General features: G+C 42.2%; 1 protein-coding gene across 1 annotated transcript; it reads right to left on the bottom strand.

The window, feature by feature from the left end:
• Window positions 1-543: 543 nt before the first annotated feature.
• On the bottom strand, window positions 544-3,480 carry slc25a4 (solute carrier family 25 member 4). Its single transcript, XM_084317900.1, has 4 exons — window positions 3,297-3,480; window positions 1,954-2,440; window positions 1,685-1,825; window positions 544-1,133 (listed from the first exon to the last, which is right to left on the bottom strand). Exons 1-4 carry the CDS (start codon window positions 3,405-3,407, stop codon window positions 976-978), a joined length of 897 nt encoding a protein of 298 aa, XP_084174026.1. The 5' UTR covers window positions 3,408-3,480; the 3' UTR covers window positions 544-975.
• Window positions 3,481-15,404: the final 11,924 nt, after the last annotated feature.

The raw sequence follows: 15,404 nt of genomic DNA, 5'->3' as shown, positions 1-15,404 counted from the left end.
TTAACTGTCGCCTCACAGCAAGATCATGGGTTTGATTCCCGCTTGGGGACCAGGTTACTGGGCTGCCAGGCATGCACCCAGGTGGGGTATCTCGCGGGCCTTTCTGTGTGGAGTTTGCATGTTCTCCCTGTGCTCGCAAGGGTTTCCCACCAAGAAAAACCGATAACCCCGCAATGATAAAACGATATGACGTGAGACGGACAGGAGCACTTGAATTGGTCCCGGCGGGCCTTGGAGGGAAGGACGACTGGATGGGTCAAGAGCAGAGGCATTTCATCTGTGTGGTTCCTGTGTGTCACCCATCTCACAATAAAGACTTCTTCTTCTGGTTGTGTGACTCCTTCATGGAGGTGTCCTCTTTTGACAGTCCCAATTGACCTATCTCAAACCCTGCCCTCTTTTTTCTTTATCCTCCAATGGTTGCTTTTCCCTCTGAACAATTGTGATTCAAATCTACACTTTTCTTTTTAACTATACATTCAAATGCACTAAAACATGTTCTTATAGGTTTGAGATAAGGAAAGAAATTCACCAACACGGAACAAGTGGATTATTGTTTATTGTTTATTAAAAGAAAGTATGAGAGACACATGGGTGAGAATTGGACACAACATCAGAACACATGGGCCTCAAGTGACTGTTAAGCTACTGACTGATATGATGGACTAAACGTATATGAGGAGCCAGTGCAAAGTGGTGAAGCATTACTCTACACCGGCAGGTAATTCTTTGAACAATCCCAATGTGGGACTAGCCTGACTTTGTCACACCGTTAAGACTGGCTGTGCATCATCGATAAGATATATACAGTTTTCTGAGGAGGCATGTTTAAACATGACCAAACAGGCCTCTGGCCGACTGACTCCAAACGAACACATGCCTACTTCACCACAAGCTGTTAACCACTCTATTACATGACTTAAGACATGGGGCGTCTTGAAGGGTTTCCTCTGGACTGAGAGACTATAAGACAGTTTATGTGTACTTCTTGATTTCATCGTAGAGCACAAGCACGAAGGCACCGCCCATGCCTCTGATGACGTTGGACCAGGCTCCCTTGAAGAAGGCCTTTCCTCCCTCGTCCTTGATGATCTTCCTCCAGCAGTCCATTGTGCCAGTGTACATGATGTCCGCTGTGGAAAGGGACACATGTGGTTATAGTTGCACAGTGGTCATTGCACAGTTATACAATTAAATGCATCCAATGAACTGGTGCAGGCGAATGATTATCTTAAGTGTACCTTAAACTGGCTTTTAAATGAATTATCTTTATTTTACAGTCTTATTTTCCTTTATTTCTATTATTTTTACTTAAATATCTTATTATAATGTCTATCATTATTTAATGTAGTTTTTCTATCATTTTTTTTATGTCTTAGACTGTTATTTTATTTGTTCTTATTGTTTACTGTCTAATTAGCTATTTTTATTATTTTAACTATTTTATTTTTCAGTCTATTATTTTTTTATTTGTCATTTTTTTTATCGTCTTATACTGTATGTCTTATTCTGATACTTTTACTATATCTTATCTAATTGTTTTATTACCATTTTTATAATTTGATGTAATTTCCATCCTTATTTTGTGTTTTCTGTGTAAAGCACTTTGAGCTTCAATCATGAATGGTGGTACACTATATTAATAAAGTTATTATGTTGTGACCTGGTGGTCACGAGTGCTCACCTCCTTTGCGTCCCGACTGCATCATCATACGACGCCTGACGGTGTCGAAGGGATACGACAGGATGCCCGCGGCGGCGGTGACGGTCTGGGCGATCATCCAGGTGAAGACGATAGGTGTGTTCTTGGGGTCTGGCAGCATACCTGGGAGGAGAGGACGTCACAACAACACAATAATTGAAGTCATTGCTAATCGAAAACGCATGAGTTCATAATTCGAACGAATTTCCGCTCATGATTAGATGATCTATATTCACGCCACCACCACTCACCTTTAGCCGTGTCGAAGCACCCGAAGTAGGCCGCCCTGTAGATGATGATGCCCTGGACGGACACGTTGAAGCCGAGGTACAGTCCCCTGAGGCCGTCGCTCTTGTAGATCCTGCTGAGGCAGTTTCCCAGACCACTGAACTCCCTCTCGGCGTTGCCCTTGCCGATGTCGGCGGCGAGCCTGGTTCTGGCGAAGTCCAGCGGGTACACAAAGCAAAGGGACGTGGCGCCGGCCGCGCCACCGGATGCCAGGTTTCCAGCGAAATAACGCCAGAACTGTGTCTTTTGATCCACGCCACCGAGGAAGATCGTCTTGTACTTGTCCTTGAAGGCGAAGTTCAGGGCTTGGGTGGGGAAGTAACGGATCACATTGGCCAGGTTGCCTCTCCAGAAGGAAATATAGCCCTGTTCCTTCGGGATTCTCACCATGCAGTCCACGATTCCCTTGTACTGCATATCCACAGTGATCTGTTTGCTGGCATGTTGGACCTAAAAGGAGAGAATACACCCCAACAACCATGAGATATAATAGGCGACACAATTATTACATGTTTTGTAGTTCTCGTGCAAATAGGCTGTGCGTAAAGGAGCGCGCCTGCGTGAGTGGCGCAAATCGTGTCTCTAAGTAATGATAGACATTTAGCTTTTTAGTAAATAATTTACAGCAGTTTTTAAGGGGCTACTTCACATCTCATTCGGTATTTAATACTCTCTAATAATCATCATCCATTCTTGAGTTGTAGTAGTAGGCTACAACACGAGTCCATTCTTCAACGTCACTTGAGAGCCCACTGTGCGGATCCGGTTGCATAGTTCAGGTTAAATTTAGCAATCCCACTTACACTGAATATTACTGCCTCGGTAACTTTTTATTTTATTATAACGGAACAATATTGGACTTATTTAACGTGCAAATTGATTGATTGAAACTATTGCATCCACGATTTCCCCCAAATGTTGTCAATACAAAGCACATATGACAACAGGCCTGACCCCATAGAATTATGCAAATATTCACAAACACAAAATAAAAGTAATAATAGAACAAAAGTTGAAATACAGAAGTGTACCCCGCGCTCTAACCAAACAAAAGCACATACTTTCTCAACAAAACCAGTACCTTGGAGAGCGACAAGTCACGTGTGTAAAAGTGTCTCAAGTCTCCACACATGCACAAGTTCTCGCATGCCTCAAGAACAATATGCATTCACATCAAGTAAGCATACAGTGTGCTGTGTGATTTGTACTTTGTAGACATTTAAATTGTGTCCAGTACATTTGTCTTGAGTGTGTCAAGTTTACTTTACGCACGCTTTACGCACGACATTCGGTTCAATTCTCTTACCTGCAGCAACAACTTCACCCTCTCGATAGGAGCAACAACAGTCTTGGAGATAGCAGCGGAGATACCACCTGCCAAAAAGTCCTTCATAAAACTAACCGCGGCGTCCGACATGATTGCTTCTCGTTTAGCAGAAGCTAGACCCGTAAATGTTCCAAATCTCACTAAGGTCCTCAAGGAAACCAAACGCCCCTCCAAGTGGACGAGGCCCCCACATCTCTCCTAATATATCAGAATATCTATCGCGAGAATGTCGGGTGACTGATGGGCAGTTTGTCGAACCGATAGACGAGGCTGAATAAATATCCTAGGTTAAAGTTCAAACCAAACGCCATGTTGATAAAATCAAAAACCGGGGGACGTTTAAAGCCAAGGGCACATTCAAGTAAATAACCAATGCATAACTGGCAATACAAATGTATCCCTTAATTCGATAAAATATTTCAGTTGCTATTTTATTTTCAATTCAAAAAACAGAATGCTCATAATAAGTCAAAGCTTTTAGGTCGTTGTACTTCAGCCACACTGGTATATGACTTGTAGGTCAATGGAGTTGCAGAGGCCCAGAAATGAATGAATGAAAATGGCACCCAGGCGGTTTGGCTAACATAAAAACGACTGCAATAATTTAGTTAAGATTATCCATTTTCTCTCTCTCTCTCTCTCACACACACACACACACACACACACACACACACACACACACACACACACACACACACACACACACACACACACACACACACACACACACACACACACACACACACACACACACACACACACACACACACACACACACACACACACACACACACACACACACACACACACACAGACACAGACACACACAATGAAACACCTGCTGTGTTAATGTGCATAAACCGAACCAGTACATTTAGCTATGAAAATAAAATTCATGGCAAAGAACTAGTAATACGCGTCTTGCTCCTCAAGCCAAAGTTAGACCCACATGTACACAAGACACGTGTGAGGGAAGTTTATTAAGAAGTGACAGTGTTGTGAGTTTAGAGCAAAAAAAGGGGAATATGTGTATATTCACTATACTTTTACCAGTCTTCACAGACTGTTTGTTGTGCAGGTTTTGCTGCACACTCACTTTTGGCACCTGTTGGTGTGGAGGGTTGTAGGAGCATAGCAACTGCCAGCAGCCATTGACAGGCAGAGAGCAACATGATACTGGCCATGGCCAGGCTGCCCTCATGGACTCGTTTTGTTGCATTGAAGGGGAACGTAGCATGAGCTCATGCCTTGTGTGTTAATGGTGTAACTCTGAAAGCTTTAGACTAGAGGTTTTATTACTAGAGCGGTGTTGTCGCATCTCTGCTATAAACTCGTCTACTATACGTGAAAATAGGCTGTCACAGCTGTGCTCAACCTTTTTGCCCCCTACGTCCAAGGAGTTGTTGGAGGCCCCCAACAAGAGACGTGACGACCTGCCTGCCTGTCAGCGTCGTGACTCCGCCTGCTCCTTTTCACACTCGTAGCAAACTGAGAGTAGATGTGACATCTATAGAAAGTAAATTATTTATATTGTACTTAGAGTAGTACTAATTTATATGTCTTATACCCAGCTTAATCACCCTTACATTGTATATTACGATTGAATCAAGAATCAAGAGGTTTATTTGTCACATACATACCAGGGCATAAAGTGAAATGCGGGTGGTCATGCCCACATCGATTGTGCAATAATACAATAATAAAATACACATAGAAAAAAATAGGTAAGACACAAGATGTGCATGATAAGAAAATACATGCTAAGTTCCTGAGAAACTGGTTCCTATGTACACTACTATACAATATACAATTTTGCACTTTACTGTTACATTTGCACTCTGGTTAGATGCCAAACTTCTTTTCGTTGTATACTTGTGCTGTAGCATTCAGTAATTCACCTCAAGGTGAATATCACCTCAAGGCCCTCTGGCAGGTCCTCGAGCCCCCCTCCCCTTTGAGAACCAGTGGGCTATCAGATTATGTGGCAAAATACACTTGCCAACCTTTATCAATATAATAATTTAGTTTATTCTCCTCCCAACCCTACTAGAGAAGAAATACTCTCCAGTTGAATGACTTCAGGTAGAGAGCTAAGGCTGGCTTTAGTCATGTTTAATGCAATAAAACGTGTGTATATACTCTATATTCATATTACTGTTTAATACCTGTCCCTTGGTGCCCAAACAATAGTGGGGTTCAATACGTCCTCAAATGCTCAGGTTGACTGAACACACTTGCTATTTTTCAACAACATTCTGTTTCACACTCATACACATAACACCTACCCATTACAACCATCTCTCTCTCTCTCTCTCTCTCTCTCTCTCTCTCTCTCTCTCTCTCTCTCTCTCTCTCTCTCTCTCTCTCTCATTTCAGGACCACAAACAGCGCCTGAGTTAGGCTTTCTTAAATTACCACTTGGTGGCGCTCCTCTACTTTGTAGATGTACCTTCTGGGATGGAGTCATGGACAGGGTTGTTGCCCGTGGAGTTCTGTGGAGCTCTGTGGAAGTTTGTTCAATGAAACACTCAATGAAACAAACTTCCAGGATGTTGTCCTCTTTCATGCACTCTGCATTAAAGGCCAGAATCAGTGGTTCAAACTCAAACAAACTGGTAGTCCGACTCCCACTACCAAAAATAAATAAGAATGGAGACATGTTTTCCTTCTCTAGTTAGATTGAGCTCTTTATGCCAAGCACTACCACGAGGTACATTTGAGTTGATAATTGTATTCATTTGTGTCTGTAAAAGGTTTGTTTGCATTGGTCGTGTTTGTAAACAGTGGAGTTAAACAGATCTATAATTCTGATCTATGATGGGTTGAGAAAGTTCCAAACAGCTAGGTGTGTAGTCCTCGACGACTGGACTTCTCTGCTCTCATCGCCTCAACAACCAGAACCTACGGATCCTTCCTGAGCAATGTGAGAAGGATCTGCCCCTTCCTGACAAAAGAAGCCTTCCAACAGCTCCTGTAATCACCTGTAGTGTCTCTCACTTCGACTATTACAATGCTCTGCTAGCTGGTTTACTGGCTTACGCCACTAAGGCCCTTTGGCAGACCGTGCAGCGACAGGAACAGCTCCCTCATACCTCTGGTCAATGGTCTCCAATTACACATCCTCAAGACCCCTACGCTCTGCTTCTTCTGGCCGTCTGACACCCACTCCTATTTGGGCTCCTGGGGGGTCATTCTCTGTCCTCGCTCCAGGACAGCTGAACACATCTCACCAATCAATATCTGAGAGAAAGAAAAATAAATAACCTTCTTACTGTCTTTTAATATTGTGTAATTTGCTACTATGTATTATGCTACTATATTGCCTATACTACTACCTATATGCTAATATATTATGTCAATACTACTATTCACTCAGAGTGCAGCACTCAAGGGGCGAGGTTGAGCAGTTGTCTGGCAATCCGGAGGTTCCCGGTTCGATTCCCGCTCCTCCCGGGCAGCGTGTCGATGTGTCCTTGAGCAAGGCACTTGACCTCTAATTGGGTTGGCACCTTGCATGGTTGCCTCCGCCGTCGGTGTGTGAATGTGTGAGTGAATGGGTCAAATGTGAGTAACAAAATTTAAAGCGCTTTGGATAAAAGCGCTATATAATTTTTTTTTTTTTTTTTTTTTTAAGCAGCCATCAAGTTCGACACTGTTTGACAAACAATATCCCTTCTGCTTCCTGGTTGTGCACAATTTGTAAGTCGCTTTGGATAAAAGCAGCCCAGCCCAGCCGAGCCCAACCCACCCAGTCAACCCACCCGGACCGGACCAGCCCAGCCCAGTCAACCCACCCAGACCGGACCAGCCAAGCCCAGCCCAGTCAACCCACCCGGACCAGACGAGTCCAGCCCAGCCCAGTCCAGCCAGAACGTCAGGAACAGCACTCGGTAACTCACATGATTTGGCTTCACTAGTCAACACGCACCTTACCTATTCATAAAATAAACTCAGATTCTATTGTGTGCGACTATAAGAAAGGCAAATAAATGATCAAAATGCATTTCTGTCTTACCTGCCTATAATCAGCCTCTGGACTGAGATAATTTACTGAATTGTTAGATACTGATTATTTTCAGATTAAATTCTATTGCCTATGTTTATGTACTTCTTCTATTACCCTGCCCATACCTGTACCCCCCCCCCCCCCCCCCCGTGCTGATATGACTCCCGAAATTCCGCAAGGGGATCAATAAAGGAATATCTTATAGCTTATCTTATCTTATTCTTCTTTTAGGACTGATAATGCTGTATAGAATGATGGACTGGAATATAGTGAATGTCACAGAATCATGATATGATGTTTCCAATGATGATACATTTTGAATGATTGGTAAAAGAGAGAAATTGAAAGGCTATTTATTTTGTCTATGAATATTATTGTCACAGGTCGAGGAAATGGAGCCGGGTCTGTCTGTAGTAGGTTCCCTACAGAGCAGACAAAAACAATGGGTGGAAGACAATAACACAACTTTATTTTACAAAATCATACAGAAAATGGGGGCAATGTGGTGGGATAGGAGGTGTAGGGGGGGGGGGTTATGGCAGACAGGCAGCGGTAGGAGTGTGAGGGAAATGGCAACACCCTGGCCTGCCTAACATTGCCGCATTCACTAACCGGGCTGCGTGGGTTAGCAACTATGGTTAGTAGTGGCGCAATGTTTAGCGTCAGAAAGCCACAAGGCAGAACACTCAATGTAACCATTAGTTATTCTACACAGCACACCGACACACAGTAGGACACACTCATTATACACTAAGGCTCCGGGGGAGCCAGGCCTAATGCTATCCACCGAGCTAGGCTCGCAGACGTGTGAATTCACTCTGTGTCCACAGGATAAAGCATGCAAAATAATCTACATACTAGTAGGCTGCTTGGGGTTAGGGAGGCTACCGCCGACTGCCAGAAAGGCTCCCCTAAACTGTCCTAACTAGCGGAGCGCCTTGGGCTGTCCACTTCACACTACAAGGAGGGAAACAAAGGGGCACAGACATTGGGGGGGGGGGGGGGGGACTAAAAATACTTACCTGACCTCCTTCCTTACCTCACTGGGTCAGTGAATAACAGCCCGAAGGTGAATAACTGGCTACACACTGTGGGGATTGAATGTGTGCAACAGAAAAGCCCATGGGTATAGATCTGCATCCAGAACCACTCTTCTCCAGGTGTAGTAAGGTATTTAGGTCGACCTGTTAAAGGAGAGCTGGATGAGTGGCGCATTTGTTCACAGCTCAATATCCAATGCCAACATATGTGCAGAAAAGAGAGCTACTAAGCTTGGGAAGTTGTCGTAGAATTGGATCCCTAGTGGCGTTGGTTCTGCTGTGTCGTGGTTGGGTTAGAAGTAGCTGATTTTGGCATTGTGAAGGCTGATTGTGAACTGTCGTAGAAGATAGTAGAGGGTTGGCGTTGTTTGGCGCGAGACTTCCTCATGGAACCAGTCTATCATTCCATATCTCCTTCTTGCTTTTAAGCCCAGCCGTTGGCCCATGATGTCATTACCGCCCTATAGGAATGATCTAAGGGACAGTAGAGGGACAGGCATGAAAAACAACCAACCAAACAAAAATAGGGCCTTGAGCCTCTCTCTCCAATTATTCCAAGTTCATACCTCCAGTTGTCACAAAACAGTCAATGTCAACGTGTTCCCTATAGGGCCTGTACTGCACACAACCTGGGGCAAAATAGCAGTTCACACCAATTCAGTCACAAAAAACAGTCAAATACCAGGAAGTTCCTGTCACCCTGTGCCATTATTTGCATTTAAGATTGAGATCATTCAGATTATTTTACATTAATTGATTTTCCGTTTTCTGTTTGTTGATTTATTAAGTATCCATTATTGAGAAATATTCCTGTCTCTTTGCAGCACACACACACTGACCTGAAGATTAAAACCCACCTGGGAGTGGTTCAACTGGAACTAACTTGGAGATTAGACCCCAAAGACAACACTAGCTTCTTCCTCGTTTTGACATTCAGTGGCAGTTAGAACACTGAATTGTCCACATTACTGCCACTTAGTGGAAAGAGTGATTCGGTTCTGTAACCTCTTTACAGAATAAATCCGAGCCTCTAGGTGGCACCATACATGTGAGAACAGTCAATCACAACTACACACGCTGGCGTCGGGCCTGTGAGCAATGGGATTTTTCAGAAGTGCTCGCTCCATGTACCTCAATGGTCCAGACGTGTCAGTGGATGGCAGCAGAGAGCTGATGTGATGCTGAGGGCAGAACAGAGAGGTGTGAGGCTCAGCATCAGCACCAACCGGTCTGGAGTCCAGAGAAACAGGTGTTTTCGCTTCTTTACGCCACTCTGAATGAAGTATAGGCTACCTTACACCACAAGACCCTTTGGTATGAGCTCTCAGGGATGAGGCTAATTCCATGGCATTGGACTACACCTGCTAGATCCACAAAGAATGGATTGCACGGAGCAAGTTGCACCCTTACTTACAATTCATTATGAATTGAAAATGGGGGACCCTGATGTAAACAAGACAAACGTCTTTCTCTGGTCTGCATCCCCTTAACAATTGTGTGTATTGAGCTGTACTGTATTGTACCCATTCTGCAATCTGTTAATACAATTTTCATTCAATCAATCACCGTGCAGATTGATTGATTGAATGAACATTTTATTAACAGATTGCAGAATGGGTACAATACAGTACGGCTCAATACACACAATTGTTAAGGGGATGCAGACCAGAGAAAGACGTTTGTCTTGTTTACATCAGGGTCCCCCATTTTCAATTCATAATGAATTGTAAGTAAGGGTGCAACTTGCTCCGTGCAATCCATTCTTTGTGGATCTAGCCCACCGGTGTTTCATAAATTTTGCTTTAAAAACTATGGTTGAGTGGGCTAGACCTTTGTTGCATGTCATGTCCCTCCCTCTCTTTCTCATCTTTCCTGGCACTTTTCCCCATGTACTGCATTCACATATACTGATAGGAGGGATGGACCGATACCACCTTTTACCTGCAGATACTGATTCAGAGAGTCCTGTATCAGTTGTTATCCGGTTCATTATTTTAATTTAATTGAATTTCAAACCTTTATTTAAACTCGAAAGGCAACTGAGGTTTCCCTCATTTACAGTCACGTTGAGTGTACATACTGTACAGAGTTACAGTAAGCAAAACATACAGAGTTAAGCAACAAAAAAGGCATATAAAATCACACAACATATACAATCATAACAAGTAGACAAGTAAGGATCAAAATCAATTAAAACATGTACAACTTGACAAAGGTTGGAGATCAATGTTTTAAACTCTGCAACAGAGGGGAGAATCTCAAGCTTTAAGGACTATTGGAGTTCATTCCATGAGCTAGAGGGACACCATAGCAAAATGCAGATTGACCCTGTACCAAGCAAACTCGAGGGACCTTAAGGACCAGCCAGTCACTAGAACAGGTTCCATAGGTTCCAAAATTTCATTCCAATAATGATGTAGTATAAGGAGGTAGCTTACAATAAAGCCATTAAAAATTTACAAATACCAGTGTTTGTTAGCCTACTGTTACTGAGTAGTAGAAACGTAGACCATTTGTTTTGGATCATTGGACAACAATTATTGACATAGCATATCCTGTTAATGCTGTAGCCCTATTTTCAGAAATTTCGCTTAAAGGTACATGCCTAAGTAAATGGAAGATTGCTCCACTTCTACAAGGTCAATTAGCATGTTCTTGGTATCTAGGAACAGCTATGGACCTGTGGGTATGTATTCCCAGTGTTAGAAATATTGTGTCTGTTACTAGGCTTGAGTAAATTGTAATGAAAAAAAGGAGAATATAAATAATGATTTATTTTTTGCATCTGTGCCGGTGATTAACACCATGTTACAATTGTGCTGGAACCGAGCTCGTTCACTGAGCTCATTCAGCACCTTCGTGACATCAAGTGTACAGAAAATCTAAGCAAATGAAGGGGCGGCTGGGTGGCGCAGCGGACATTGCACTCGTCACCAATGCAAGAGACACCGGTATCGAATCCGGCTGTCAGCGTTGCCTCCGGCTTGGGCCGGCCGTCATACTAACTCAATTGGCAGAGTTAGTGGGTGGGAAGTCGATGGGTGGTAATCTGGATGTTGTAAACAGTGACTCCTACAGGTAGGTTGGGGCGCCTGCACAGCAGAGACAGGAAAATGGCGGGGGCAGTGTGAGCCTCCTACACGTTACTCCTCGCCAAATGTGACTGGCTGCCTCCACATGTATCGGAGGGGACATGTGATGGGGCTTCTATCCTCCCTACAACCTGCCAGTGGGGGGCACATGCGAGCAACGTTCAAGACAGAGGAGGGGAGAATTGGCACGGCTAAATTGGGATGGGAGAAAAAATAGAAAAAAGGAGGAGAAAAAAGTGGATATAAAAAAAGAAAATCTAAGCAAATGAATAAAGGGAAGATGATTAAACAGAAGGATTTGTAGATACAGTAATAAATTATAATCAATTTTAATTATAAATTCATATTTGACCTTGAACTTGACCTTGGCCTTATTATGGCCAAATCATACATATATGGATAGGGGAAAGGCTCCTCTTTCCAATGGCAGTGTTAAATCTGGATTTAGTCATTTCCTTGCGGTTTTACGATAAACGAGATATAATTAGCATTCTTCAAATAAATTCTTATTTTCGGTAAATCTGTAAAAATGAAAATATACGCTTTGACTGCTGTTTTGATAGGGTTAAGGTCTTTACATGGCTACATTTGAAAAAGAAACACAACATTAACCTCTTAACATCCAAGGGCCCACATGTGAGAATTAAAGCCCTATTTGTTGCCTGTCATTTGCCGTTTCATCCGTTCAGCGGTTCTCGAGTTACATGCCGATATGTGAGGCATGCGCCAAAGTACACATTACCACCCCCGACTCCGGGGCTCTAGCTCCGTCAATCATTTGGCGATCTCGAACATTTTTGGACAGGGTTGTAGCCAATGAGTGTGGCTTTCCAATGATACCCCCGTGGGGATCTAATACGGTCTGTATTGATCGATTTATGATAAAAACAGCAGGGTCCCCCAATTGGGGGAACTTACAGCTTAACAGGTACTGTAATACAGTCAATTGCTCTCCTTTAAAAATAATGTAATGTAATGTAATGTAGAAAGACCAAGTTGCTTTGCATTAATTTAATATCTAACATGTTTAACATATTGTTCTTATTAATATCTAACATGGTTAATGTATGGCTCTTATTAATATCTAACATGTTTAACATGGCTCTTATTAATATCTAACATGTTCTAATATCAATCTAATATCTAATATCTATCATGGCTCTTGGAATCGTATCGGTATATTTTCAAATACTGATACCCTCTTTTAGCCTGGTAACAGCCCAGTATTCCATGCCAGTATTGTTATTTATTGCATCTCTACTGTTAGTAAAGCACAGTGCCTTTATAAACTAGATGAATGTGCACAGTAGAGTGCGGATATCCTCCAAGGCTTAACAATCTCCTCCCGTTACTTTCGCACTCAATGTTTTACTGGGTGAAAGAATCCCATCACTCCCACATTGACATTATGCACTTTATTATAATCTGAATAGCCTTGTGTACCTTAGTGTATGATGTGTACTGTTGTTGTTGTTGTTGTTGTTGTTGTTGTTGTTGTTGTTGTTGTTGTTGTTGTTGTTGTTGTTGTTGTTGTTGTTGTTGTTGTTGTTGTTGTTGTTGTTGTTATTTCTATCTGGGCTTTCTCTATATTTGAGCTGTGACTGCAAGACAAATTGCATTTCAAGAATATTACATTTAGGATAATTAATCATTTAGGAATAGCGGTAAAAAAAAGAATTGCACAAAATCCAATATGGTGAACTGTCTAGGTCCCTATGGCAAATGTGTTGCTGATTAGAAGCTGCATCTCTGGGTATTTTTGTGACTGTACGATTAACACTTTAATCGCCGGGAACGCCGTAACTCGTCTTTGCTCGCCATGCTCATTCTGCCGAAGACGCCGTAACTCGTCTTTGATATCAATATTTCAAAAATCTGTGATCGAAATCATATTTCTCCTCCGGAGACATGAGATGTACTGGTGAGCTCCACTCAACTGTCTAACGGTTCAGTTCGGCAGATCGGCCAACAGGAAGTGACGCGCCAAACAGGAAGTGCTCATCCATATTTCGTCCGGGCACTCGCGATCGTTAGCCGGACTCCATCTCAACACACTGGATAATCAATCGCTCGCCCTAACTCAATAAACAACGTTATTTGGACGTATATAGATTAAATAAATACTTAGAATATAATGAAATGTTGGTGGATGAGCAGAATGGGTTTAGGGCTAAGAGAGCTTGTATTGATCATGTTTTTGTTTTTTATCATCGGTGGTGAGAGCCAGATTGGATGAGGGCAAGAATACATTTGTTTGTTTTGTTAACTTTAAAAAAGCCTTTGACTGGATTAATAGAGAGCTTTTGGACTATAAATTAATCTGTTCTGGTATTGATGGTCTATTTTATAAGGCTATCAAAAGCCTGTATAAGGCCCCATCTGCCTGTCTGCAGCTGAATGATGTTAGGACCGGCTGGTTCCCCACCCCATTCGGTGTAAAACAGGGAGATGTGCTTTCTCCTACTTTATTCGCCCTTTATGTTAATGACCTGGCGCAAGAAATCAAGCAAGCCAATCTTGGTATTCCAATAGATAATATAATCCTAAGTATTTTATTGTACGCTGATGATATTGTTTTGTTTGCAGAAAATGAAGCAAATTTACAAAACATGTTGAATATTATGAGTTCTTGGTGCATGAAATGGAGACTTGTGATTAACAGTGAAAAAACACAGATTATGCACTTTAGGAAAAAACACGAACAGCAGAGTAGTCATAAGTTTCAATTTGGACCAACGCCCCTGATTTACATACATTCTTATAAATATCTTGGTTTCACCTTTAATGAGTACATGTGCTTCATAGAAGGAAGGAAAATAATGTCTGAGTCAGCAGGAAGGGCGCTAGGGGGCGTGTTGAGTAAAATGAAAGTGTGCACTGACCTTGGGTTTTCAACATGTACACAATTATTTGATTCAATGGTGGGTTCTGTTTTGTTTTATGCTGCTGGAGTATGGGGTTTTGATGATGCACCTGAATGTAATGCGATCCAGAACCGGGCCATAAGATACTTTTTAGGAGTCCATAAATACACACCAAAAGGGGCTATAGAAGGGGACATGGGGTGGGATTCTTGCTTGGTCAAGCAAAAAGGTGAAATGGTGAGGTTATGGAACCGCCTGGTCCAGCTGCCAAATGGCAGGGTGACTAAAAAGATTTTTAATTGGGACAGAGCACACGGTCATCCCTGGTCAAGAGAGATGTCTATGATTTTTTCTTCTACTGACTTGAGTATGATTTTTATGAACAATTTGCAGTGTAAGGTTCACATAATTAAAACAAAATTATCAACAATCCATCAGGATAAGTGGAAGGTGGAGATTTTGAAAAAACCTAAACTTAGAAAATATATTGCAATTAAAAATTAGTATTTTACTGAACCTTATGTAATGTTAAACTTAAAGAGAAGACGGAGGTCTCTGTGTGCCCAGTTGAGGTCTGGCACCCTGCCATTGGCGGTGGAAGTGGGTAGATTCCAGGGTAAACCTGAGGAGGAGCGGTTGTGTGTTCTGTGTGATCTGGGAGTGGTGGAGGATGAATATCATTTTGTTTTTTATTGCCCTTTGTACACCACTTTGAGGAGGGCTTTATTTGAAAAAATTCAAATTGTAAACCCAGATTTGTTTTGGCAGTCTGAGAGTTGTATGTTGAGTTGTTTTTTTGTGGAGGACATCTTCGGTTTTGCAGGATTTTTGGAGAAGGCATGGCACCTGAGACAAAACACACTGTATCCTATATAATTGTATTTGAATTCACCTTGTTTTTCTGTTTATTTACATTGAGTACAGCTTGTGTTATATTACGTTTTCTTGTATTTTCTTGTATTTTTTTTATGGCCATCTTGGTCTATGTCATTTGTTAAGTAATTGGTAAAGTATATTTTATTATATACTGATTGTTATGTGTCTTGTAAGCCCATATGGGCTGGGCATACTTTTGTATGTAAGAC

Source organism: Notolepis coatsorum (genome assembly GCF_963971535.1).
Source record: "Notolepis coatsorum genome assembly, chromosome: 7".
NCBI lineage: Eukaryota > Metazoa > Chordata > Actinopteri > Aulopiformes > Paralepididae > Notolepis > Notolepis coatsorum.
This window is presented reverse-complemented; position numbering and strand designations above follow the sequence as displayed.